Source organism: Rhinoraja longicauda, chromosome 13 (assembly GCF_053455715.1).
Source record: "Rhinoraja longicauda isolate Sanriku21f chromosome 13, sRhiLon1.1, whole genome shotgun sequence".
NCBI lineage: Eukaryota > Metazoa > Chordata > Chondrichthyes > Rajiformes > Arhynchobatidae > Rhinoraja > Rhinoraja longicauda.
Window position 1 is genome coordinate 37,642,348 of NC_135965.1, and position 25,440 is coordinate 37,667,787.

The 25,440-nt window shown below is 42.5% G+C and overlaps 1 protein-coding gene across 1 annotated transcript in view; it reads right to left on the reverse strand.

Moving 5' to 3' along the window:
- LOC144599654 (vesicle-associated membrane protein 3-like) overlaps positions 1-25,440 on the reverse strand; it is a 93,881-nt gene that overhangs the window by 23,175 nt on the left and 45,266 nt on the right. Inside the window, exon 2 of the mRNA XM_078410819.1 lies at positions 2,209-2,344. Coding sequence (XP_078266945.1) covers positions 2,209-2,344 — 136 coding nt within the window. The remainder of the gene's footprint in view (positions 1-2,208; positions 2,345-25,440) is intronic.

The following is a 25,440-nucleotide window of genomic DNA, read 5'->3' on the forward strand; positions in this document are numbered from 1 at the left end:
ATCCAGTCCAGTGCTGAAATAGCAGCTTCTTGCAGCTCCTTTGAGGATTACAATGAGAAATGTGCCAATGTTGACCTGGCATCGTTTTAGCAGCTTCAATCATTTCCATAATGGGGAATAGTTGTTGGAGAGAGTTTGAGTTTCATGTATTTTCAATATTTGTTTAATTAAATGGGTGAATTTAAATATATTTAATTACTCCTAGCAATTCCTGATCTTTTAAACTATTTATAGAATTGAATTTGTTTTAAAAAGATTCTGGATTTATTGATGATTTTGGAAGGTTTATGATTGCAATGTCAGGGACATTCACATACATACATTCAAGTTGCCCGATGGCTTTGGTAGCTGCTTCAGTCTGGGCCTACGGCTTAAATGGTTATCAGAGTATTTTTGCTGGACTTAGTGCAAGGCCAGAGCTGACTAGGTTCTATCTTGGGGATTCACTCATGGACAGAGTTGGTTCAATTAGCTAGTGTGCTGTAAATTACCAGGAACTCCCAAGTTCTATCCATCTAAGGAAGTGCAGGAGCGATACTGTCTTGGGGTTTTGTGGTGGAAGTACGTAATCTCACAACATTTAAGAGGTATCTAAATGAGCACTTAAATTGCCAAGGCATAGAAAGCTATGGGCCAAGAGCTGTGAAATGGAATCAGTGCAGGTAATTAGGAATCAGCATGCACATGATGGGGCTGAAGGGTCTGTTTCGAAGCATTTGACCCCATGGCTGATTATGACCAGTTTCACCAGCTGGGAAAGAAATGGAAGAACATCTAGTAATCAACAATGAAGGATGCAAGTTAGGTAAGGAAGACTGCAGGCTCAGTGTAAGTTTTCATTACTGTGCAAGTATTCCTTCCTACATAAATCACGGGTCACAAGAAACCCGGTTCTCGTGTTTATGAGAGACGGCTAAGACATTCAGGATGAAATCACATTAATTTGTTCATTTCCGAACTTTTAGGACAGACCTATTTTAGATTCTTTGTTCCGGGACTCATAAAGGCAAGACTGAGAAATACGTTGAGGGATTGATGAAACTTCCTCCCAAAATGATTTAGGGGACCTCTTTCTGGGCCGAAGTAAAAACAACAGGCAGACTAGAATATGTTTTGGCTTCTGCACAACTCCCACACGATGGCTGTGGCCTCGCTTGCAATAATATCTTTCAGTACGCGGAAAATGTTTCGCAAGGTATCATGTTATTTCCATATAACTGCTATATACATTTTCCAGCATCTCAGGTGTGTCTTGGGAGTGTGCACATTCAAACTATTTCCATAACTTCCTGCCACTATTTCAGAAAACAATCACCTGACAAGAGCATTTTTATTTACCAGAAAAAAAAATCCAAGAAATGTGCACCAATTTAATCAAATGTCATACGATTTGATTTTTTTCTTAGAGATACAGCATGGATACAGGCCTTTTGGCCCACCGTGTCCGCGCCAATCAACTATCACCCGTACGCTAGTTCTATCCCACGCACTCGGGCTAATTTTATTTTACCAGAAGCCAATTAACCTACAAACATGCACAACATCGCCCGGTGGGGGCTCAGGACTCTCATCGCCCTGCGTGGCTCGGCCGCGGCATTTTCCATCGCCCGGTGGGGGCTCAGAACTTTCATCGGCCTGCTCGGCTCGACCCTGGGACTTTCCATCGCCCGGTGGGGGCTTCAAGGGGTTGGGAGCCTCGATCGCCTCGTGGCGCCACGGGAGAAGAACGAGGAGGAGATAAGACTTTGCCTTCCATCACAGTGAGGGTATGCCTAGAGCAATCACTGTGATGGCTGTTTTGTGTAAAAAATTGTATCTGTGTGTCTTGTGTTCTTTAATGTCTACTGCCGGACCCTGACGTGAGAGGACGCTGGCGTTGATTATTCGCCGCTTTTCCGTCAGGATAGTTTGTCTGTTTGTCTGTTTGTTTCTATGTTAATTGTATTTGTAAAGCGCTTTGTGCATGTGTTAAGGCGCTATATAAAATAAATATATTATTATTATTATTATTATCTTTGGAATGTGGGAGGAAACTGGAGCACACTCGGAGAAAACCCACGTGGTCACAGGGAGAACGTACAAACTCTGTACAGAGAGCACCCAAGGTCAGGATCGAACCCGGGTGTCTGGCACCGTAAAGCGGTAACTCTACCGCTGCGCAACTGTGCCGCCCACATAGTGACTCTTACGGGAATAGATGGTAAATACCTCATCAACTTGAGCCTGTGTTTGCTGCAGCCTTCTGTTGCTGGTTGTGTTGACTGGTGGGGGTGGTCCTCCATCTCCAGGGCCCCCTGGAGGTCCCCCCACAGCAGGAGCAGCACCAGCTTGGGTTGGGGCTGACCTACAAGTAAAACAAAGAAGACCTCTCGTTAACAATGCAAACCAAGAATCTTCTGCAAGCAACACGATGCAGCAGCAAGCATGTCAAATGTACACTGAAATCTTACTTTAGACTTTACTTAAGAAATACAGCAAGGAAACAGGCGCTTCGGCCCAGCGAGTCCGCACCATACACTAGCAGCGATCACCCCGTACACTAGCACTATCCTACACATTAGGGACAATTTACAATTTTACCAATTAACCTGCAAACCTGTACGTCCTTGGAACATGGGAGGAAACCAGAGCACCCGGAGAAAACCCATCCATTTTCTCCAGAGAAAGTCTGAAGAAGGCTTTCAACCCAAAATGTCACCTATGCTCTTAATGCAGAGATTGCTGCCTGACCCACTGAGTTACTCTAGCATTTTGTGTCCATCTATGGAAACAGGTCCTTCAGGCCAACTTATCCATGCCATTCAAGATGCTCCATCTATGCTATTTACATTTACCTTATTTGACCCATATTCCTCTGGATTGGTCCAAGCCATGTCCCCGTCCAAATTTCTTTTTAATGTTGTTGTTGTTCATGCCTCAACTAAGTTCTCTGGCAGCTCATACCATATACCCCCTACCCATTGTGTAAACAAGTGTCCTATTAGGTTTCTTATAAATCTTTCTACTCTCACTTTAAACTATGCCCTCCAATTCTTGGTACCCCTACCCTGGGTCAAAGGCTCTGTACATTCAATCTATTTATTCACTTCATGACTCCAGAACTTTAGTCTGGTAATTTAACTGCTGCACGAATGCACCACTGTGGTGTAAAATTCAAGAAGCCATGAAAAAAGATGATCATCAAAATGGAGGGCACACAGTGGCACAGCTGCCTTACAGCGCAAGAAACCTGGGTTGGATCCTGACTACGGGTGCTGCCTGTGTGGTTTGTATGTTCTCCCTGTGACTACGTGTGTTTTCTCCAGTGCTCTGGATTCCTCCCACATCACAAAGACACGCAGGTTTGTAGGTTATTTGGTTTCTGTAAATTATCCCTAGAGTGTAGTGCGAAACAGCGATAACATAGAACTTATGTATGCAATATATGCAGTATGCAGTGTATGTAGTGTATGGGCGATCACGGCTCAGCATGGACTCACTGGGCTGATGGGCCTGTTTCCATGCTGCATCTCTAAAAGATTATTTTTAGAGGGGGGCGTCGCACGATGGCTGCCTCGCCTACAGTCTGTCTGTCCTCTTTGAACATTTTTGTTATTTTTGGTAAGTTTTAAAAGTTTGTGTAAATGTTCTCTGGTTTGTTTTATGTGGAAACTTTTTTTCGATCTCTATACCTTGCCGGAGATGCGATTGTTTTCTGGATCGTATCTCCGGTCGCTCTGCGGCCTAACATCGTGGAGGTGGTGGCCTTGCCTGGGACTGACTCTGAGCCCCACCGCGGGGCCGTGGACTTAACATCTGAGCGTATGATCCCTTGCCTGAGATCGAAGCTCCAACGCGGCCTGCGGACTCTAACATCGAGAGCTTGCAGTCTCGGGTTGAGACCGGTCAGGAGCTCCAAGCTGCACGAGGTTTGACAAGCCCCGACCTGGGATAGATCGCCCGTTGCGGGAGAGCTGAGATCCTCCCCCTGGTTTTGGAGCTTGATCGCCCCGACGAGGAAGGCCTGCCGCCGGCTAAGGGAGTCAAGGTCGTCCCGTCAACGGAAGGTTAGAGGCCCCCGACCACTGGAGGACAAAGAAGGGAAGAGATTGAACTTTTTTTTCACCTTCCATCACAGTGAGGAATGTGGAGGAGTCACTGTGGTGGATGTTCATGTTAAAATGTATTTTGTGTATCGTGTTGCTTTTTATTGTTATGACTGTATGGCAAATGACATTCCTCGTATGTTGCAAAACATACTTGGCTAATAAAGTATGGTTGTGATTGATTATGATTGTGAAATAACCCCCTGAAAACATAAAATGTTAGCACCCATCTTTGCAATGATTATTTTTTCACATAATGTTTTCCCCATCATGGTGCAGAATTCAATACCTCCTGAGCTTTCGCCCTGAGCATCACACTCCAGTCCAGAGAGATGTAGGATAACTCTCTCTCTCTCTGTCTGTCTCTCTCTCTCTCACTCTCTAGCAATGCAGTCTCCAGCAATCCCAGATTAATAACATGAAGCAAATTTGTGCTGGTTTCAAAACGAATTCTCCGAAATGTCTTAACCAATTGTTTACTCCTTGCAGGCACTGGCAAGTAGTTTCCTGTTTTCTCTAGGGCAGCTCAAATCAAATTGAATCAAATTTGGATTTATCTTAATTTCCATCACTCAGGGCAGTGTTCAACCTGTCAAATTGCATCACACCAAAATGTCATTATTTAAATTTGAGTTCAGTTTATTGTCACGTTTATTGCCCGCCAGTGGAAAGCTTTTGTTGCATGCTAACCGGTCAGCAGAAAGACAATACATAATTACAATCGAGTCGTCCACAGTGTGCAGATACATGATAAAGGGAATAATGATAAAGGGAAAAGACACAAAATGCTGGAGTAATTCAGCGGGACAGGCAGCATCTCTGGAGAGAAGGAATGTGTTATGTTTCAGGTTGAGACCCTTCTTCAGACCAGAGTCTATCTTTGGTGTAAACCAGCATCTGCAGTTCCTTCCTACCGATAATGTGAATAATGTTTAGTGCAAGATAAATTCCAGTCAGTTGGTAACTAATATATTTTGACTAACTGGTGGACTAGTTTTATATTTTCTTCTTTCGGTAGTATGTAATTTATAACCTTTCCTCCTATTTTATTTACTGGAGGCAGGTTGCTCTTAAAATGAACAAAAGTCTATGTGGAACGAGTGGGGTGAAGATCGTCACATTGATTTTGGTTCTGTTCCGAATGTCTCTGCAAAATCTTCAGTTGCTTTACTTAAAGAAATATGAAAAATACAGAAATCTAGGCAATCATAACAATGTACACCACTAGAGGGCTCTCCAACCCAACAGGCACTCACAATGTGCAGCAATGGAATTTAGATGCAGAAAAACACCTGAACAAGATTTGAGAGGACAAGACTTGTACCAAATGTTGGTGTGACCACGCCCATTACTGTGGCAAGAAAATAAATTGATTGCCAACTACCATTTGGTAAATATTTGTGAGTCAAAATATGCAGCTATATCTGAGGTCCCAACTCCCACATAATGGACGCGCAATTAGTTTAGTTTGGAGATACAGCTTAGAAACAGCCCCTTTAGCTCACCGAGTCCATGCTGACCATTGACACTAGTTCTATGTTCACACTAGTTCCATGCTGTCCCACTTACCTATCCAGTCCATACACACTAGGGATAATTTCCAGAGGCTAATTAACGTACAAACCTGGCATTTTGAGGCGGTAGTTCAACCGTTATGCCACTGTGCCACCCCAAAATTACATCAAGGACTTTATTAATACTCCAATTTATAGTAGTCCTGTAAATATTTTCATCTCTCCTCATAGGGCAACAAAAACATGCCTCTACTTAATCCCATTTTCCAAAACCACAATGATCATTCTGAATAGATTGTCTGAAGAAGGGTCCTGACCCGAAACTACATCTGTCCATTTCCCTCATAGATGCTGCCTGACCTGCTAAGTTCCTCCAATGTTTTGTTTTTTGCTCAAGATTCCAGCATCTGCAGGCTCTTGTGTTACCACAATGATCACTGTTGTCCTGGGTCAGGAACCTGACCTATGCAAATACAGCTTTTCTAATCTGCCAGCAATTAACTATTATGCAAAACAACAGGGCTATTTCTGCAGATTATTGGGCAAGTTCAAGCTTGTAGTGAACACAGTACTTAGATACCAATTTCCTTATTTTTATTTCATTTTCCAGTAAACCTCAGGCAAACGCTCATGGTGGAAAACTTAGTCCATCTGGGTCAGTGAACCTTCATCTGTGTTTTTATTTTCGATGAGAATTTAGCAAGCTTTCATAAATTCATAAATTATAGGAGCAGAATTAGGCCATTCAGCCCAACAAGTCGACTCTGCCATTCAATTATGGCTGATCTATCTTTCCCTCTCAACCCCAATCTCCTGCCTTCTCCCACAACCCCTGATACTTGTAGTAATCAAGAAACCGTTAATCTCCGCCTTAAAAATATTCATTGACTTGGGCTTCACAGCCTTCTGTGGCAATGAAGCTTTGCATCACCAGGAACCAGTTGGGTTTATGGTGCGATGCAACGTTTTAGAGAAGATTTCATTTAGCCACAAAATTTGCTTCACTCATCACTGTACAAAGAAAGCAACAGGCCTTCAATTAACTGTCGGCAGCTGCTCCCTGCTTGTTTACACCCACTCGGGGATAACTTAAAGGACAGTTACAAAAAAATCCAGTAGATGCAACAAGGAAAATAATTAGCTGGCTTGGTTATATACTAGAGCGAGACCTTTAGAAATCTCCCACTGCAAGCGGGTTCCAACAGTAAACAACAGAAGCAGGAGGCAGTCTCACAAAACTGATCCAGTGAAGTTCCACCTACACGTTGCCTCATGACAACTGTCACTCCAGATGCTCAAAGCAGCACCGTAGGTATTAGGAGATGAAACCAAGGTGAGATTTTGATGTTGAGTCGTTGATTTATGCTAAAGCCCTTTGTTTGGCAAGCAGGCAGTAGAGGTGATGAAACACTCTCAACCCACACAACTCCACTCCCTTCATGCTCCTCAAAATGGCCTAATTACCATGTCAAGGGAATTGCAAGCAGCACTTTGTTTGCAAAGATGGATTAGTTGATCTGCAAAATGTATTTCAAAAAACCCGAGAGTTTAGTTTAGTTTAGTTTAGAGATGCAGGCCCTTTGACCCATCAAGTCCCCGCCGACCAGCGATCCCCGCACATTAGCATGATCCTACCCGCACCAGGGACAATTTTTCACATTTACCAAGCCAATTTACATACATACCTTTACGTATTGGAGGTGTGGGAGGAAACCGATGATCTCGGAGAAAACCTATGCGGTTACGGGGGAAAATGTACAGACATCACCTGGAGTCGGGATCGAACCTGGGGTCTCCGGTGCTGCAAGCGCTGCAAGGCAGCAACTCTACCGCTGCGCCACCGTGCCGCCCTATCTCTGCCCCACCGAAAGGATTGAATCCGAATGCAGAATCCTGGCTTCTGCATGTAAAGCTGCATACATGTCATAAGCAGCTTTGTATGTTTTGTTATGTTTCTAAAATAATTTGTGGCAGAAGGAATCACTTATTTATGGTGCAACCTGGCAGCGACAGACTAAGTTCCATTTTAAATCTATACAAGGCGTACGGAAAACTCCAGCAGAGGAGGCTGAAAACGGTAAATGAGGCAGAATTGAAAACTGTTTCATTGAATCCCACCCAAGAAAATTATTAATTTTGTTTGTCCATTCTGTCCAAACCAAGCAGATTCATTAAAAATATATATTATTCCTAGTAGCAAGTAGCTCCTTATAATTACACTCAAAAACTCAATTGCTAACTGTGAATACATTTCTTTGCTTGGAGGGAAAGATTGCAACATTTTTTTCTTTCTTCTCCTTGGACCCTCCCATGGAGTCAAGTACGATTCCAGCTCCGTCGGTTCTGATAGGATTCAGGCGATGAATGTGGAAACACAGGTGGGGGGGGGGGGTGGGGGAGGATAGGTTGGTTGATGAGGTGATGCTCTCCTTCCATCATTGACACTGGGGTTCTTTATCACTGCTCACATTGACGGTGTTCACGATTCTCAAAGCCACCCCAAAAAACTCCTCCTCCATTGATTCCCAAGAGGCGGTAAGGACGTTTTCCATGAGACTTTGAGAATACCCTCGAATTGTCTCCTCTTTTCATCTGCTTACACTGAGAGTGGGGTAGAAATGCCTATTGTTGACCAGAGGAGTCAACTGAAGTCAAGTCAAGTCAAGTCAATTTTATTTGTATAGCACATTTAAAAACAACCCACGTTGACCAAAGTGCTGTACATCAGTTCAGGTACTAAGAAACGAACATACAATGGCACACAAACATAACAGCACATACATAAACAGTTCACAGCGCCCCCTCAGAGGGCCTCAAACGCTAGGGAGTAGAAATAGGTTTTGAGCCTGGACTTAAAGGAGTCGATGGAGGGGGCAGTTCTGATGGGGAGAGGGATGCTGTCACCGCAGTCTAGGAGCTGCAACCGCAAAAGCGCGGTCACCCCTGAGCTTAAGCCTAGACCGCGGGATAGTGAGTAGCCCCAAATCGGCTGACCTGAGGGACCTGGAGATAGAGTGGTGGGTTAGAAGATTTTTGATGTGGGGGGGGGGGGGCAGGGGGGGCAAGCCCGTGTAGGGCTTTGTATGTGAATAGGAGGAGCTTGAAGTTGATTCTGTACCATACTGGGAGCCAGTGGAGAGAGGCCAGAATCGGGGTGATGTGGTCCCTTTTACGGGTACCCGTCAGGAGTCTCGCAGGACCAATTGCAGGCGGGACAGGGATGATTAGAAGTAGATATGGCCTGGAACAGAGGATTTTACTGTTGGTTACTTATCCTGCGAATGGATTTGAAGGGTTTTGTAACAATAGTGCTGTTTGTGTCTTTGTGCTACTTTGAGATCGTCCACATCTCAGAAGCATTCGGGATCATTGCTCTACATAGTGGACTTCGTGCCAGGGTGAAGCCTTTGATCTTCAAGCACTCTTCCCCTGATAACCAAAGGCTTTGCACGGATGCCAACAGTGATTTTTTATAATTGTTATCAGCCTTAGTTGGGAGATGGTCCCAAATTATGAGAAAAAAGTCCTCATTTTATCAGGTTATTGATGACGGGTTGGGGCAGGCTAGAAGAAGGGTTTAGTTTTGCGAGTGTTTAGCTAGGACCATTCTCTACTGTACTTCAGTGAACGAATTTACAATGACTCGGGTTTCATCATTTGAATTTACTTAGTTTAGTTTAGTTTAGAGATACAGCGAGTTTACACTGACCAATGTTCACCCATACACGGGTTCTATCCTATAGGCCAACAATTTATAGAAGTCAATTAACCTACAAACCTGCACATCTTTGAAATATGGGAGAATCTGGAGCAACCGGAGAAAACCCACGTGGTCACAGGGAGAACGTTCAAACTCCATACAGGCAGCACACGTAGTCAGTATTGAACCCGCGTGCCTGGCGCTATAAAGCAGCAACTCTACCGCTGCACCACTTCTATGCAAGTATAATCTGTGTCCTATAAATCGATGACTCAGATTTAATGACTGAGGTCCTCGAGTGTGGGTGGCGGAGATTGGATAGAATGATTAACATTGTAGAGTCACCGGGAGGCTGGAGTAAAATGTGGGGTGACGATACAGCTTTGCTTGACACCACCTCGCACTGACATTGGAGCAGCTGTGGACCCAGCCGTCAGAGTCACAGCTTGCATGTCACTAATGCAAGCACTATGCACTGATCCTCACTCCTAATCATTGGTCCCAAACCTCCTGAACTTCCCCCTCAGGCAACAAACCTCGGGCTCACCATTTATCACAACAACCAACCACTGCAACTGAACAGAAATGAAAATTAGATTTTTCTCTCATTAAGCAAACAACGCAACCGACATCAAGTCTGGCCGGGAGACTGGGAGGATGGTGCCGGTGATGAGGACGGGTGCGACGGGCAAGGAGCAAGGCCGGTCAGAGAGGGAACCGGGGTCTGGCCTATCCCGCCTTTCAGGTCAGCCCGGAGGCCCCCCCGGGGCACAAAGGTGGACGGGCAAGGAGAGCGACATCGGTTCGCAGGTTGATCCACACATCCGAGGAAGGCGATGACTGGAGGCCGGCAACAGTCTGGGGCTTGCCTGGATCGGGCAACCATCATAACAACTAGAGTGTGGACTGGACTTTGAAAATGGCGGCGCCAAAACGTGGTGCCTCTTGCATGTGGGCTCAGTGGCCTATTTCTGAACACTTTGCTAAGTGGGGGATTGTGCTTAGATATGGCAATTCTCTACTGGAGTATTTGTAAGAAAATAATTTCATTGTGCATTTGCACATGTCACAATAAAGCACCATTGAACCATTGATGTTGTAAAATCATACAAATACTCAGTGGCATGGCACGATACACTTTGAATTGAGAGCAATATGAATTTGACCATGAATATTTTCACCATCCACAAATAATGAGATAACTTTCCAAACGGTTTTGAGAGTTAAATCTACAACAAGGTCTGATGCAGGCCAATATTTAGAATAATTTCCATTATTTAAATGGACGTGCATTTGATTGCTGTCATTACTGAAAATATAATACGGATTTATCTTGGCAAAGGAATTCTACCATAATATTAGCAATATAGAGGTTAAATGTGGAATGCTAAAATAGGGGGGAAGGTTTTACATGATGTCAGTGTCACTTCAAAAATTTCAGATTTGATTGGCATTTGAAAAAATGTATTTCCTAACACAATATCTGCTAACATGATAACTGCAGTGAAAATATGCCGAGAATTGACAATTTCCTTTTAAAGATCATTCTGATGCCTTTGCTAAATCTGTCACATCGGATCGCATCCCTCATAGATCCTTAGCAACCTGACAACCAATAAGCTGCAGTTAATGACTCACCAGCACATGACAGTCTGCTGCGCCAGATTTACCACTGAAGTACAATTATCACTTGCAGCTTAAAATAAAGTGTTAGAAAAACTGACGTCTGATGGGTGGCATTCAGCAAGGGTATACAATATTGATCAGTGGAATACAGAGCCAACAGTTCTGTTAGGAAGCAGTTGAAATCTTTTTTTAATGTTTTTGCTGGTAGCTGACAAAAAAAAAATAGCTCAGCACAGCAGCCTGTCCTTTAGTAATGCTCCGCCTTTTTCAGAGAAGAATGAACCCATGATTAGGACCAGAACAGATCAACAGGCGGAGAGATGAAGCCATTTTCAGGATGTCTGAAGATAATAAAGAGTAATACAGACAGGATGCACTTTCATCCACCCAGTCCTGCTATGACTGAATCCAATTGTTTCTTAAAAAAACCCAACTTCTTTTTTTCTGTTCACTGTTCATTAATGGCTTTGGATGGGCTGTGTTAGAACAAAAGAAAATCCTTGATATTAATCCATTTTTTTAACTTTTACTTGCTTCAATCTCGTGTTCCTTCGTTTTATTCTCACAATTCAAATAAGATTCCGGATTTATCTTTCCAATCGTAACCATTTTATTTACCGTCTTATGTGAGATTATCCCAGCAATCTTGCTTTTACAGGCTGCAGAGCCAAAGTTTTCTTGGTCTCGCCTCATCATCAGACACATGAGGCAGCACTCAGTCAGGGGGGCTTTTCCACTCCGCTTCCCGACTTGGAATTTCTCCCCCATCTCTTAGCAACCAGTAGCCGGATGCAGTGCAAAGGTGACCTGTCTACCAGCTGCACGATTTATTCACAATTTACTCCAGCTAATGCTTTAGTTATCGAGTTAATAGAGACTGGGCAACGTTGCTTTCTACTGTACACGAGGCTGAGTATAGTTAATATTGAGATAACTAAAATTTACTGCTAAAACTGTTTTATTCTGAGCTTGCGTAATAATGAACATAGAACAGTACAGTAATTCATCTCCTCTGCCTGCACATGATCCATATCCCCCCCATACCCTGTGTATCGATGTGCCAATCTAATAGCCTCTGAAATGCCACTATCTTATCTACCTTCGCTATCACCTCTGGCAGCACATTCCAGGCACGCATCATTCTCTGTGTAAAAAAACTTGTCATGCACATCTCCTTTAAATTTGCCCCTCTTACCTTAAAGCTATGCCCTCTAGTCTTTGACACTTCCACCCCGAGAAAAAAAGCACTAACTGTTTACCCTATCTATGCCTCTCATAATTTTAGATCAGGTCTTCCCTCAGCCTCCAATGGTCCAGAGAAAAACAGGTCAGATAGTAGACTTTCTCAGATATTCTACACACTTAGGTTACTTAGATTTATGTTGCACAACTTTTTCTTATTTCCAGATTAATCAGCAACACTAGAAACAAGAACAGGCCATTCAATCCCTCTGACCCACTCTGCTATTCAATTGGTGCACGGCTAATCTTTTTTCTTCCCCTCGATATCTTCACTTTCCTTTATGACATATTCAATATTGTTCATACAATTTCAAGATTTCGAGTGTTTTAAAATTGATAGATTCTATCAAAAATCTCCAAGACATCCACAGTGGGTCTTTGAAATAGGGGCAGTAAAAAAAAATGCTTTTCACTGTACCTCGTGACAATAAACTAAAGTAAACTAAACTAATAGATAGACACAAAGTGCTGGAGTAACTCAACGGGTCAGGCAACATCTCTGGAGAAAAAGGTTGATTAATGTATCGGGTTGTAACCGTTCTTTAGACTAAATTTACTTTCAGAACTAAACAAGTGAGAACTGCCAAAGTTTTACATCTCCAGTGGGAAAACAATGAATCTTGAAAGGTCTTAGAAATCATGCAGCTTCAGTGAATTGATTGGGTAGTTTTGTTCTTCTGCCAGGGAGTGTCATATTGTTACCTCTGAATCTCAGGTTGTAGAGGAATTATCTGTACGAGAGAAAAGATAGAAATCTGCTTTCACAATTTATTTCACTGCTGCAACTCTGGTCTGAAGTCTTTTCATAAATTGGTTTTGGGCTTGTTTCAGGAGTGAATGACTGCAAATCAATGGGTGTCTATTTCACCTAACAAAAGCAAATGGATGAACATCTTTATGTTTGCACTAGTAGTTTGTCATGTGTAAGACATACATTTATTAGATTATGACCAAGTTTTAATTTAGGCATGTTCCCATAATGCCTAAGTCATCGGTTGTCTATACAGTATGTTTGATAAGATGAGTAAAATTACTACTGCTGCTTTATCATCTTTCAGAACTGGGATAGAAAAGACAGCAAAATGTTTATAAATATTTGCATTCATGCAACTATTTAATTCATGAATTATTTGTTGACCCTGCAATGCTTAAGCTGTTCTGGTCAGTTGGAACAAAGCAAATATTCACATAATTCTATCTCCTACATAAAACCATGAGGCTATGTGCATTTTTACGACAATTCACTGGTATTAAGGCCCATATCCAGGATTACCGGCACAGTGGCGCAGCGGTAGAGTTACTGCCTTACAGCGAATGCAGCGCCGGGGACTCGGGTTCAATCCTGACTACGGGCGGAGTTTGTACTTAGTCTGTACGGAATTTGAAAAAATCTTCAGATTGTGTCCACAAGGGGTGCCATAATAATGCTCTCTTTTAAAAAAAAATGAAAAGCATTTTGATCATAGAATAGAGATCCCCTTAATAATTGCAGTTTGGATAAAATCATAAAGCAATCTCTGCTATTGGTGGCAATTCCCTCCCGAAACCCAACCAATTCTCCTGTGATCAATCTTCCTTTAGATTTGGTCACTATACCTGATTGTTCTACCTTGGGGCTGTTTATTTTGCAATTTGTGCACCAATTTAAGATGTTTATTTAGTATCAAAGGGGCTGAATTTATAGTCCATCGTGGCACCAATCAGCCAATTTTCCAGGAGCTGCTTTCACTCTAACATGATCCAGCAAATAAATGATGGTAAAGTTCCAATAAAATTCTGGACATTAATTTTCCATTGTAGTTTTCATGTATTCGGTGTTTCCCCCACAACTGATAGTAAAATCATTGCATAAATGTGGTTGTGAACCAACAGTATTGGAGTTCATTAGAAATGCTACACACTAACTGAGCCAAATAACTCTTCAGCAGAGAACATCATTATCCTCTTCACCTTGCTTGAACCTGACCATAGAGGGAGAGGTACAATACGAGAGCCCTTGTCTACTAATTTCTGTGCGTGGAGAATATATTGATGCAGACTATAATTTCATGTTGATATGTCTTTAGAAAACTCAAAAAACGTATTCATTTCATTGGCAGGTTACCCCAAGTGATTTTTCATTTACTTCAGACTGCTTTATAGATTTTGAAGATATTTATTGTTTGTGAAAAGTAATTTATGTTAAAAATATCTCATATTCTTATAGTGGAATGCCTTTTAAAACAAGGAGTTGAATACTTAGATAAAATAACCAGGATTGTATCATGACTTGGGGGCAGTGGTTTTGGCCTTTTGCTCTATTATTATTTGCATACACACACACACTGACCTTTTGTTTTCCTCATTTATTATATTGTTTACACGGATGCTCTTACGAAATAGTTGATGATGTAATCTTTTACATCACACACACACAATGCTTCCTGCTGTTAGTGCTGTTTTTCTGCTCATGATCCACAATGTTTCTGTGTAAGAAATGCATGATTCAATGTGGCAACATTGCACAATGAATCAATTCACTGTTGTATTATACTCATCCTATTTTAGTGTATGTGTTTTGCATAGGGAGACGTGTGCAATCATTTAATGCATGCTGCACAAACCCTGGGTGGTCCTGCTGCAAAATGTCCTTGAAATTCTAGACATGTATCTTCATTGCAGGAAAGATGGCGTGAATCACAGATTGCTTAAGAATTGAAATTTACAAAAGGAAACGGTGGTTTAAAAAAAGAGAAAGGTGAAAGATGAGCTGGTCTCATGAATAACAGTGGGAGGAAACATTTCTTCTAATTACAACATCAGTCTGAAGAAGGGTCTGGATCCGAAACGTCACCCATTCCTTCTCTCCAAGATACTGCTGAGCATCTCCAGCATTTTGTGATACCTTCTAATTAGCCTGGTCTGTCTGACCTCTTATGTGAGACACTTTCAACTGGGGTTTGGTAATTATTTATGCATGTAATCCAATTATACGTTGCATTGCACATCATCAGATTTACAATTATAATTCTGTAAATTCAATACCACGACTGTGTGTATTGCTGAGTTAAACAAGTTGGTTATTAATGGCGAACCAGTTGACTTCACCCTTAATTTCTCAAGTCGTCTGCTCACCTTGGTATCACTGCAGGATGGTTCCCTGCTGTACATGCTACATAATCTTACTACAGATCTCTGAAAATCTTGTTTTAGAAGGCGTTAGAACTTCAATTCCCTTGATCAGTTTGAATGCAAGACTCTGCTTGAGTATATCAGATGTGCATTCCATACAACATGTAACATGCCTTGGATTTTCTTGAAAGGGGTCCACAGCCCACATGCAAGCCCCAATTCCCAAACGTACTTCTGCCAGATAGTTCCACACCTAGATGGCTTAGCAGCTGAGCCGCACGTCCATAGCAGTCCGAGGGTTCTTAGTGAAGCGTCCCCTGGTGGGTTAGAAGGAAGGAGCTCTTTCCATTAAACTTCCCTGTAAGTTATTGACAGCCAGCAAGGTCCCAGCACAGCTTTGCTGCCTATCAATTATCTTCATATTGAAATGATATTGAAATTAGTATAAGACAATAACTGCAGATGCTGGTACAAATCGAAGGTATTTATTCACAAAATGCTGGAGTAACTCAGCAGGCCAGGCAGCATCTCAGGAGAGAAGGAATGGGTGACGTTTCGGGTCGAGACCCTTCTTCAGACTGATGTCGGGGGGGGGGGGGGGGGCGGGACAAAGGAAGGATATAGGTGGAGACAGGAAGATAGAGGGAGATCTGGGAAGGGGAGGGGAAGAGAGGGACAGAGGAACTATCTAAAGTGGGAGAAGTCGATGTTCATACCACTGGGCTGCAAGCTGCCCAGGCGAAATATGAGGTGCTGTTCCTCCAATTTCCGGTGGGCCTCACAAAGGCACTGGAGGAGGTTTCACAAAATGCTGGAGTAACACAGCAGGTCAGGCAGCATCTAATTAGTATTAGTAAAAAGCTACATTGAAATTAGTATTATCCCCCTGAAAATCAACTGCACAATATGGATTTTAAAAAAACATTAAAAGAAAACACAAACTATCAAATAAAATGGCTGCACAGTAGAGTAGCTGCCTTGCAGCACCGGAGACCCAGGTTCGATCCTGACTATGGGTGCTGTCTGTACGGAGTTTGTCGGCTCTCCCTCTGACCGCGTGGGTTTTCTCCGGGTGATCCATTTTCCTCCCACATTCCAATGATGTACAGGTTTGTAGGTTAATTGTCTTCAGTAAAATTGTAAATTGTCCCCAGTGTATAGCACAGTGTTAGTGTAGGGGTTACCGCTGGTCAGTGTGGATTCGATGGGCCCAAGGGCTTTTTTTCCACGCCCTTCAAACCCCTAAAGTCTAAAGTGTAGCTTATTCTTCCCACCCTAAGATCCCCATTCAATTGAATGGGCTCTTGGATACAGAACACAGAATCTAAAAGCAAATTCGGAAACAAATACTAAGGAATTTCCTGGTCCTCTGTGGAATGTCTTCTGGAATCACTGTCAATGGAGATTTTGTTAAGTACTTTTTTGTTTCTGTGTCAGTTTTGGAAACTACTAGTAAATGCTCAGAGACGTGCTGGCAGTTCCATGAAGATCCCAGCAAAATCTGGATTACTATCGTTACGCTGATAAGGTTAGCAAGCCAACATGTGGTATGTGTAAAGTATGCCGTCATATATTATGCAGGGAGAAGAGCTTGAAACTGGTTTTATGGCAATGGGAGAGTGTGCCAGGAAGTTCAATAGCAATATGATGCAGGATAGCTATATGGAAATAGAATAATGTGGCACTGAATTACTCTGCTGCCTTACCATTAAAGACTTCCCAGCATCTTCTCCAATCCAAAATACACCCCTTCAGAAGCTGGTGTGCTTAGGCTTTAGCAATAGGAAAATTGAACTTTATTGCAGGCGCACATACCTAATAGGACCCCGAGGAGAAATATTTTCAATCAGCGGGTGGTGGATATATGGAACGAGCTGTTAGAAGAGGTAGTTGAGGCAGGTACATGGACAGGGATGATTTAGAGGGAAATGGGCCAAATGCAGGCAAATGGGACTTGCTTAGGTGGGGCACCTTGGTCGGCATGGACGGATTGGGCCGAAGGGCCTGTTTCCGTATTGTATGACTCTATGGCACACCAATTAGATACAAGGAACTGCAAATGCTGGTTTACAAAAGAAGACACAAAGTGCTAGAGTAATCCAGCGGGTCTGGCAGATTCTCTGGTGAACGTGGATAGCTGACACCCACTGTACTGAAACTGCGCTCCTCAAAATCACAAACGACATTCTCCTCTCCTCCGACGCTGGCAACCTCAACATCCTCATCCTACTTGACCTCAGCGCCGCCTTTGACACCATAAATCACTCCATTCTCCTCACCCGACTTGAAACCTCCCTTAACATCACCGGCACAGCCCTATCCTGGTTCAAATCTTACCTCTCTGACAGACACCAGTTCATCTCCATTAACAACTGTAAATCCCCCACCGCTCCTCTCCCCCAAGGTGTCCCCCAAGGCTCAGTCCTTGGCCCCCTCCTCTTCAACCTCTACCTGTTCCCCCTTGGTCAATTAATCCGCCGTCATGGTCTCAACTTCCACTGCTTCGCCGATGATATCCAGCTCCTCATCTCCACCAAGTCAATCTCCCCCACCACACACTCTACACTGACAAACTGCATCACTGAAATAAAATCTTGGCTTCAATCAAATTTCCTCAAACTCAATTGCAACAAATCTGAAATCATCATCATTGGTCCAAAAACGCTCACCAAATCCACCCAAAACTTCATCCTCAACATTGATGGTCTCCCAGTATCCACCTCCCCTCACATCCGGAATCTTGGAATCCTCTTTGATCAAACCCTCTCCTTCGACAAACACATCAAACACATCACAAAGACAGCCTTCTTCCACCTCAAAAACATTGCCCGTCTCCGTCCATCCCTCTCCTCCACAGCTGCAGAAACCCTCATCCACGCCCGTCTGGACTACTGCAACAGCCTCCTCTATGGCGCACCCTCAAAAATCATCAGTAAACTTCAATACATTCAAAACTCCGCTGCCCGTCTACTCACCCACACCCCGATCCGTGACCATATCACCCCCGTCCTTTACAAACTCCACTGGCTCCCCATCCCCCAGAGAATCCAGTACAAAATCCTCCTCATAACCTACAAAGCCCTCCATAACCTGGCCCCTTCCTACCTGACCGACCTCCTCCACAGACACACTCCCACCTGCACCCTCCGCTCTGCTGCTGCCAATCTCCTATCCCCCCACATCCGGACCAAACTCAGATCCTGGGGGGACAGGGCTTTCTCCATCGCTGCTCCCACCCTATGGAACTCACTACCCCAAACCGTCAGAGACTCCTCCACACTCACCACATTCAAAACATCACTGAAGTCTCACCTGTTCAGTACCGCCTTCAACCACTGAAGGTCACCTCACCTTCTGTCTCCTTTCTCTGTTCGTTTACTTATTTACTTATTTATCTATTTATTCATTTCCCTATGTTCTCTAAATCTCTGTAAAGCGTCTTTGAGTATATGAAAAGCGCTATATAAATAAAATGCATTATTATTATTATTATTATTATGTTCTCCAGAGATGCTGCCTGATCCGCTGAGTTACACCAGAACTTTTTTTTGCACAAACAAGTTAATAGCATTAAATCAACAAAGACAAATCAGGTGAACAGTGTAGCTCAGGCGGTCTGATAATTTGAAAAGTTAGTGTGACAGTGCTGTCTCTGATATGATTATTTTTGATGAATGAGATGACATTTTTAATTACAAGATATGCCCTTAAAAAATCACACTTTACAAGAATACTCCTGGTGAATATTTTTTATCACTATAGCTAAACTAGTTTATGCCAAAATATTTCTGCTAATCAGCAAACAAAAGATCCTTTAATACCTAATGTGGTCTTCTGTATCTAACATTTTGGACATGTTTCACCATAAGATCATGTCTTATTTTGGAGCAGAAATAGGCCATTCAGCCCATCAAGTCTGCTCCACCATTCGATCATGGCTGATCTATTTTTCCTCTCAACACCATTCTCCTGCCTGTAATATTTAATGCCCTAACTAATCGAGACCCTATCAATCTCTGCTTTAAAAATACCCAATGACTTGGCCTCCACAGCAGGTTGCGGCAATGAATTCCACATATTCATCAGCTAAAGGAATTCCTCCTAAAGGAAATCTCCATTCTAAATGTACGTCCTTTTATTCTGAGGCGGCGTCCTCTGGTCCTAGATTCTCCCAGGCTGGATGGCCTCATGAACTGAAGAAAGGTCTCGGCCCAAAACATCACCCATTCCTTATCTCCAGAGATGCTGCCTGTCCGGCTGAGTTACTCTATCATTTTGTGCCCCATCTACATTAATCCCTCATTTGGTCCATATCCTTCTAAACTTTTCCTATCCATGTACCTGTCCAAGTGTCTTTTAAGAACCTGTCCGAACTTTTTATTTGAACTTCAGCGGAAATATAAAGATAACAGGGAGCAGCTTGATGCACATTCCACCGTGGAAACAATTTTAATTAAGTGTAGGTTTTGATATTTGTACCATGCTCCAACATGCTCCAGGCCATCATGTGTCAGATACACGGACCATTTCCAGAGGGAGGCTGTGCTCTGTGAACTAAATGCACTGACTCTTCTCACTTAATACACAAAACTGTTCCAACTTCCACACCTCCGAGGCCAAATTTCATGGCTGGAGAAAACAATTCCCCTCTTCCAGAGCATCAGAAATGTGATTCACAGCCTGCAACCTGCTGTGCATGGATTAAACCTTGTTATCAAAATATATTTTTTCCCATTCAAATTGTCAAGTGTTGGAATGATATGAATAAAATAAGCGTGCATCTAGAATATCTGACATGGCCACAGAGAATCTCCTTGAAAATGCAACACAAAGGAAATCTTTGGCACTTGTGTAAGATTTGGCCTTACACATCCTTTTACCCATGTCTTCATTTCTTGTATCAGATTTCTATTGCTGGAGAAAGGTGGTCCATCAAATATTAAATGATACAAAATACTGGCTTGAAAGATTACATATGATTTGGTGTGGGTTTTTGAATGATTGAAATAAAGGTGAAGAATGTGCTGGTCTCATGAATAACAGTGGGAGGAAACATTTCTTCTAATTAGCCTGGTCTGTCTGACCTCTTATGTGTGACTCTTTCAACTGGGGGTTGGAAATTATTTATGCATGCAATCCAATTATAGGTTGCATTACACATCATCAGATTTACAATTATGATTCTGTGAATTCAATACCATGACTATTGCAGCGTTAAACAGGTTGGTTATTAATGGGGAACCTGTTGACTTCACCATTAATTTCTCAAATCGTCTGCCCACCTTGGTATCACTGCGGGATGGTTCCCTGCTGTACATCTGTACATGTGACATAATCTTACTGCAGATCTCTGAAAATCTTGTAAAGGCGTTAGAACCAATTCCCTTGATCGATTTGAATGCAAGACTCTCTGAATATATCAGGTGTGCATTCCATAGAGGTCTGGTGGGGCTGGGTATCCATCAGACTATTAAAAACTACAATCTCCAAATAAGCTCTGAACTACATAGAATTGGGGGCATTGTTTTGTCTTTGCACTATTATTGCTTAAACTTTAAATATATATATATATATATATACACACATATATACTGTATATGGTCATATAGTGTGGAAACAAGCCCTTCGACCCAACTTGTCCACACCGACCAACATGTCCCATCTACACTAATCCCACCTGCCTGCATTTGGGCCATATCCCTCCAAACCTGTCCTATCACGTACCTGTCCGAATGTTTCTTAAATGTTGCAATAGTACCTGGTTCAACTACCTCCCCCGGAACTCGTTCCATACACCCGTTGCCATTTGTATGAAAAAGTTACCACTCAGGTTCCTATTAAATCTTTCCCCCCTCACCTTATACCTATGTCCTCTCGTTCTCAATTCTCCTACTCTGAGCATGAGACTCTGTATGTCTACCCAATCTATTCCTCTGATGATACATATATATACACTGAAATTTTATGTTGTTTATTATGGCATTTACAGAGTACTAGTTGTTCCCTTTATCCTATATATACTCTATAAGATCGCCACTCAGCCTCCTGATAGACACATTTGGTTTAAACCAGCATCTGCAGTTCCTTCCCGCACCACCTACTCTCCAAGGAATAAAGTCCTAGCCTGCCCAACCTCTCTCTATAATTTAGGTCCTCAAGTTCTGGAAACATCCTCGTAAATCTTTTTGGTGAACTGATTAGTGAAGTTTGCTTGTAAAAATAGAATGACTTGAAAACTTAATGTGGTGGTAATTTCTGCATCTATGTGGGAAGGTCCCAATGCTAGATCTCATTTGTTGGTTGAAGTAGATGACATGATGTAACTTCAAAATGGTCTCCTCCACAGAATATAAACTGGAGAAAAAGGTGTCCTTGGGTATTCCTGATTAAGTGCATTGGGGACTGAAGCTCATGTCTTGGAATGAGGCCAAGAGAAATCGAGATGCCTGAGAGGCAAGGCACATCTGCTTTTGGTGCCTTGACTGAACTTTTCTTCCCCTCAAGATCCATCACTGCCAGATGGTCTCCCATGCCAATTGAAGTTAGTTTCTGCTAATAAAGCAGCTCTTAGCAGCAAAGGCACTGGAGGGGAAAAGATATCTGCTGAAGAATCATTGCAATACCTAAGCACAAGCAGCCGTGTGTGTACAAGCATGCAGATACAGGTCCGGAACATAACAGACATAAGAACGCTATCACCACCAGGGCTCCGAATCTGGCAATACATTTGCCGAAGATTAGAATACTAAAATTTCAATACTACCCACTTTTAAGAAAATTACCTGGACCTCAGTAACATTCAGAAAAATCAAAGGTAAAAAACTCCACAGCACAGAATGTTATTTAATAACATCTTTGAGTGAGGGAAATGGGATTAGATTTAATGCGCATTTAATTATATTAATTTGTAACCTTGTTTGGAGGATGCACACTTAATTGCAAATGAATGAATTGTTGATTTCATATAAGTATATGAGCTTGAGATGAGTTTTGGTTTTGCATGATTTGAAATATGGTATTTTGTATCATAATCAAAAAGCCATACATAGTGGGAAGGTGAAGATATTTGCAGAAGGGATACCAGAGCTGCAGGCAAAATGGCTGGAGGTTTGGCTGCTCGTGTTCGAAAATAGGGTGAGGTGGGTGCATAGAACCCAGGGGGGCGAGGAGTGCGGGTGATAGAGGAGGAGTGAGTGTAGGGGGTGAGGGGTGATGGTTGGTGGACTCAAAGGGTATGAAAGTTGGCCAAGCAGAAGTGTAAAAACCACTCAGATTTGAACATCAGGATGGGAAGTTTACAATCGTGGCATTAGACCCCAAGCAGTACTGCAACCAAGCATACTGGATGCAATACGACAACTAGACCTTGGCTTGTTTGTAGAGGACAAGGGATGGGCGTTCGGCGAGGAAATTCGTAGGCATAAAAGCATCCCGGAGAACCTTTTAATAGCAAAAGCGTAGATACAGAGGCAGAGATGATGGAACACTCGGGAGAAGGACGGCTTTTGATTGTGACGCAATATACCATATTTGAAAGCATGTGCAACAAAAACTTGCTCCAAGTTAATATGCTAGTTACACAAGTATGCATGACTTAGAGTAATAACATGATAGCATATTAGAGAATGCCAAAGGGCAGATCCAGCAGAACCTCCAAGGGACCTTTGAAAGGTCCCTTGAATCAATTTTTCCCATCAAATCGACTATATTTAGTTGTCATTGTGTTAACGCATTGGGTGCCCTATAGCTGTGAGTGGATGCGGATTGGAAACCTTGAAGTATAAAGATCTTCTGCTGCTGGCAATTATGTGAGTATACTTCAGGAACTGGAAGCCGTGCCTAATGAGGCCTACGCTTACATTGGCCTTAGGATATAGATGTCTTCATGGGGGCATAATTGGTTCTGTGCCGCAATCATAAGAACATTGATATGTATAGCTAAGGCCATCAATGTAAAACAAATTGCATGATAAATCATTTTAGCTTGCACTGTAAAATATTAGTGATACAGGAAACAATGGAAATGGTGCAAGAGAGATCTGTTAACTTAATACAACATTTAATAGTTTTAGTTAACCTGATATTCATTTTGATGCCTTTTGACTCTATGAAAATATACATTTTGGCAATTGGGAGATTTGAATGACACCTGTAAAACAACAAAATCATTTACATATGTCCATGTAGCAAGGCTATTTGAATCATAAAGGTATTTATTTCTATTTGAGATAATAGACAATAGACAATAGGTGCAGGAGTAGGCCATTCGGCCCTTCGAGCCAGCACCGCCATTCAATATGATCATGGCTGATCATTCTCAATCAGTACCCCGTTCCTGCCTTCTCCCCATACCCCCTGACTCCGCTATCCTTAAGAGCTCTATCTAGCTCTCTCTTGAATGTATTCAGAGAATTGGCCTCCACTGCCCTCTGAGGCAGAGAATTCCACAGATTCACAACTCTCTGACTGAAAAAGTTTTTCCTCATCTCTGTTCTAAATGGCTTACCCCTTATTCTTAAACTGTGGCCCCATGTAATATGGTAATATTTGGTAATATGGGCAGCGTGTGATTTTAGTCCCTAAAATATATTTTAAAGTGCAGAAACATAAGATGTGAAAGGGAGAGAGAGGGGAATTTGATGATTGAATGCGTAGGTAGTGTTGGAGTTGATGTGCTTCTTCTGCTGCTTTCCATGGTCCTCCATGCAAGGAGACTCAAGCTTTCTGATGCTCTCTAATGCGGGGAATGGAGTTGATGTATTTAGAAGTGATCTATTTAATGGAACTGTTTTGTTCAACCATTCAATAGTCAAGTTTTGTTCTCCTTTCCGCGACACACAATTGGAGATGGATTTGGTGTAAAAATTCCGGTGCGGGTCGGGAGAATAATCACTTGGGAAACTTTTTTAGTCAGAGGGTGGTGAATCTGTGGAATTCTTTGCCGCAGAGGGCTGTGGAGGCGAAGTCAATGGATATTTTTAAGGCAGAGATAGATAGATTCTTGATTACTATGGGTGTCAGGGGAGAAAGCAGGAGATTGGGGTTAGGAGGGAGAGATAGATCAGCCATGACTGAATGGCGTAGACTTGTTGGGCCAAATGGCCTAGTTCTGCTCCTGTTACTTATAATTCAAGTTGCAAACTGGCAAAGGCCTGGTCTTAGATTGAAGGCATAGCCTTCAATCTCATGGCCTCCAAACTCAAATTCCAGATACACAAACATTTTTGGTTTTCTCTTACCAGTTACTTCTAACTTCCACAGTTCAATTATTGGTACCAACATATTCGGCCAGTATGTACAGAATAACTATTTATTTCCCTACTAAAAGGATTTTTGCTCTATGGACAGGTCTTATGCACTGCAGACGAAACCCATAAGAATCAAATTAGTTTGGCACTGCTCTTGATTGCTCTTTCCAGAAGTGTAATAAGAAATTATTTAAATGAAATAATTCATAAGCATAACTGAAATCTCTCTGATGAATTCATCATGTAAATGAATTTGTCATTTATAAATAGCGTTTACTGATTGACATACAAGGGAAATAGCAGGTGGTGGAACAAATTTTCAAGGAAATGTTACAGGTTTAAAAAACGAACAATAAACCAGAAGGAAATGGGCCTGACATTAATGTTGGGAATTTCCCTCCAATGTTCAGTATGATTTAATTTTGCCTTCTCATTTGTGGCTGCAATGAGAACTAAATGCTTTCAGGGCACCAGGTTCAGACAGTTCCCACTTTACAAATAGAGGCGTAGGAAGGAACTGCAGATGCTGGTTTAAACTGAAGATAGACACAAAAAGCTGGAGTAACTCAGTGGGTCAGACAGCATTTCTGGAGAAAAGGAATAGGTGACATTTTGGGTCGAGAACCTTCTTCAGAGATGCTGTCTGACCCATTGAGTTACTGCAGCTTTTTGTGTCTATCTTTGGTTACAAATGTAAGGAAGGACTGGCAGGCTGCGCGGCCAGAAGGAAGCCCTTGCTCGTCCCCTGAGGACTGGAGAATGAGAGGGGGATGGAGGGAGCGGGCGACGGCTGATGCGAGAGCAAGGGCCAGTAAGCGTGTGAACTAGGGTCTTACCTTCCACGCCCTCAACATTGGATACGGAAGGCACCCCTGGGGCACAAAGGCTGAAGGTGGCCACGCAAGGAGGGAATG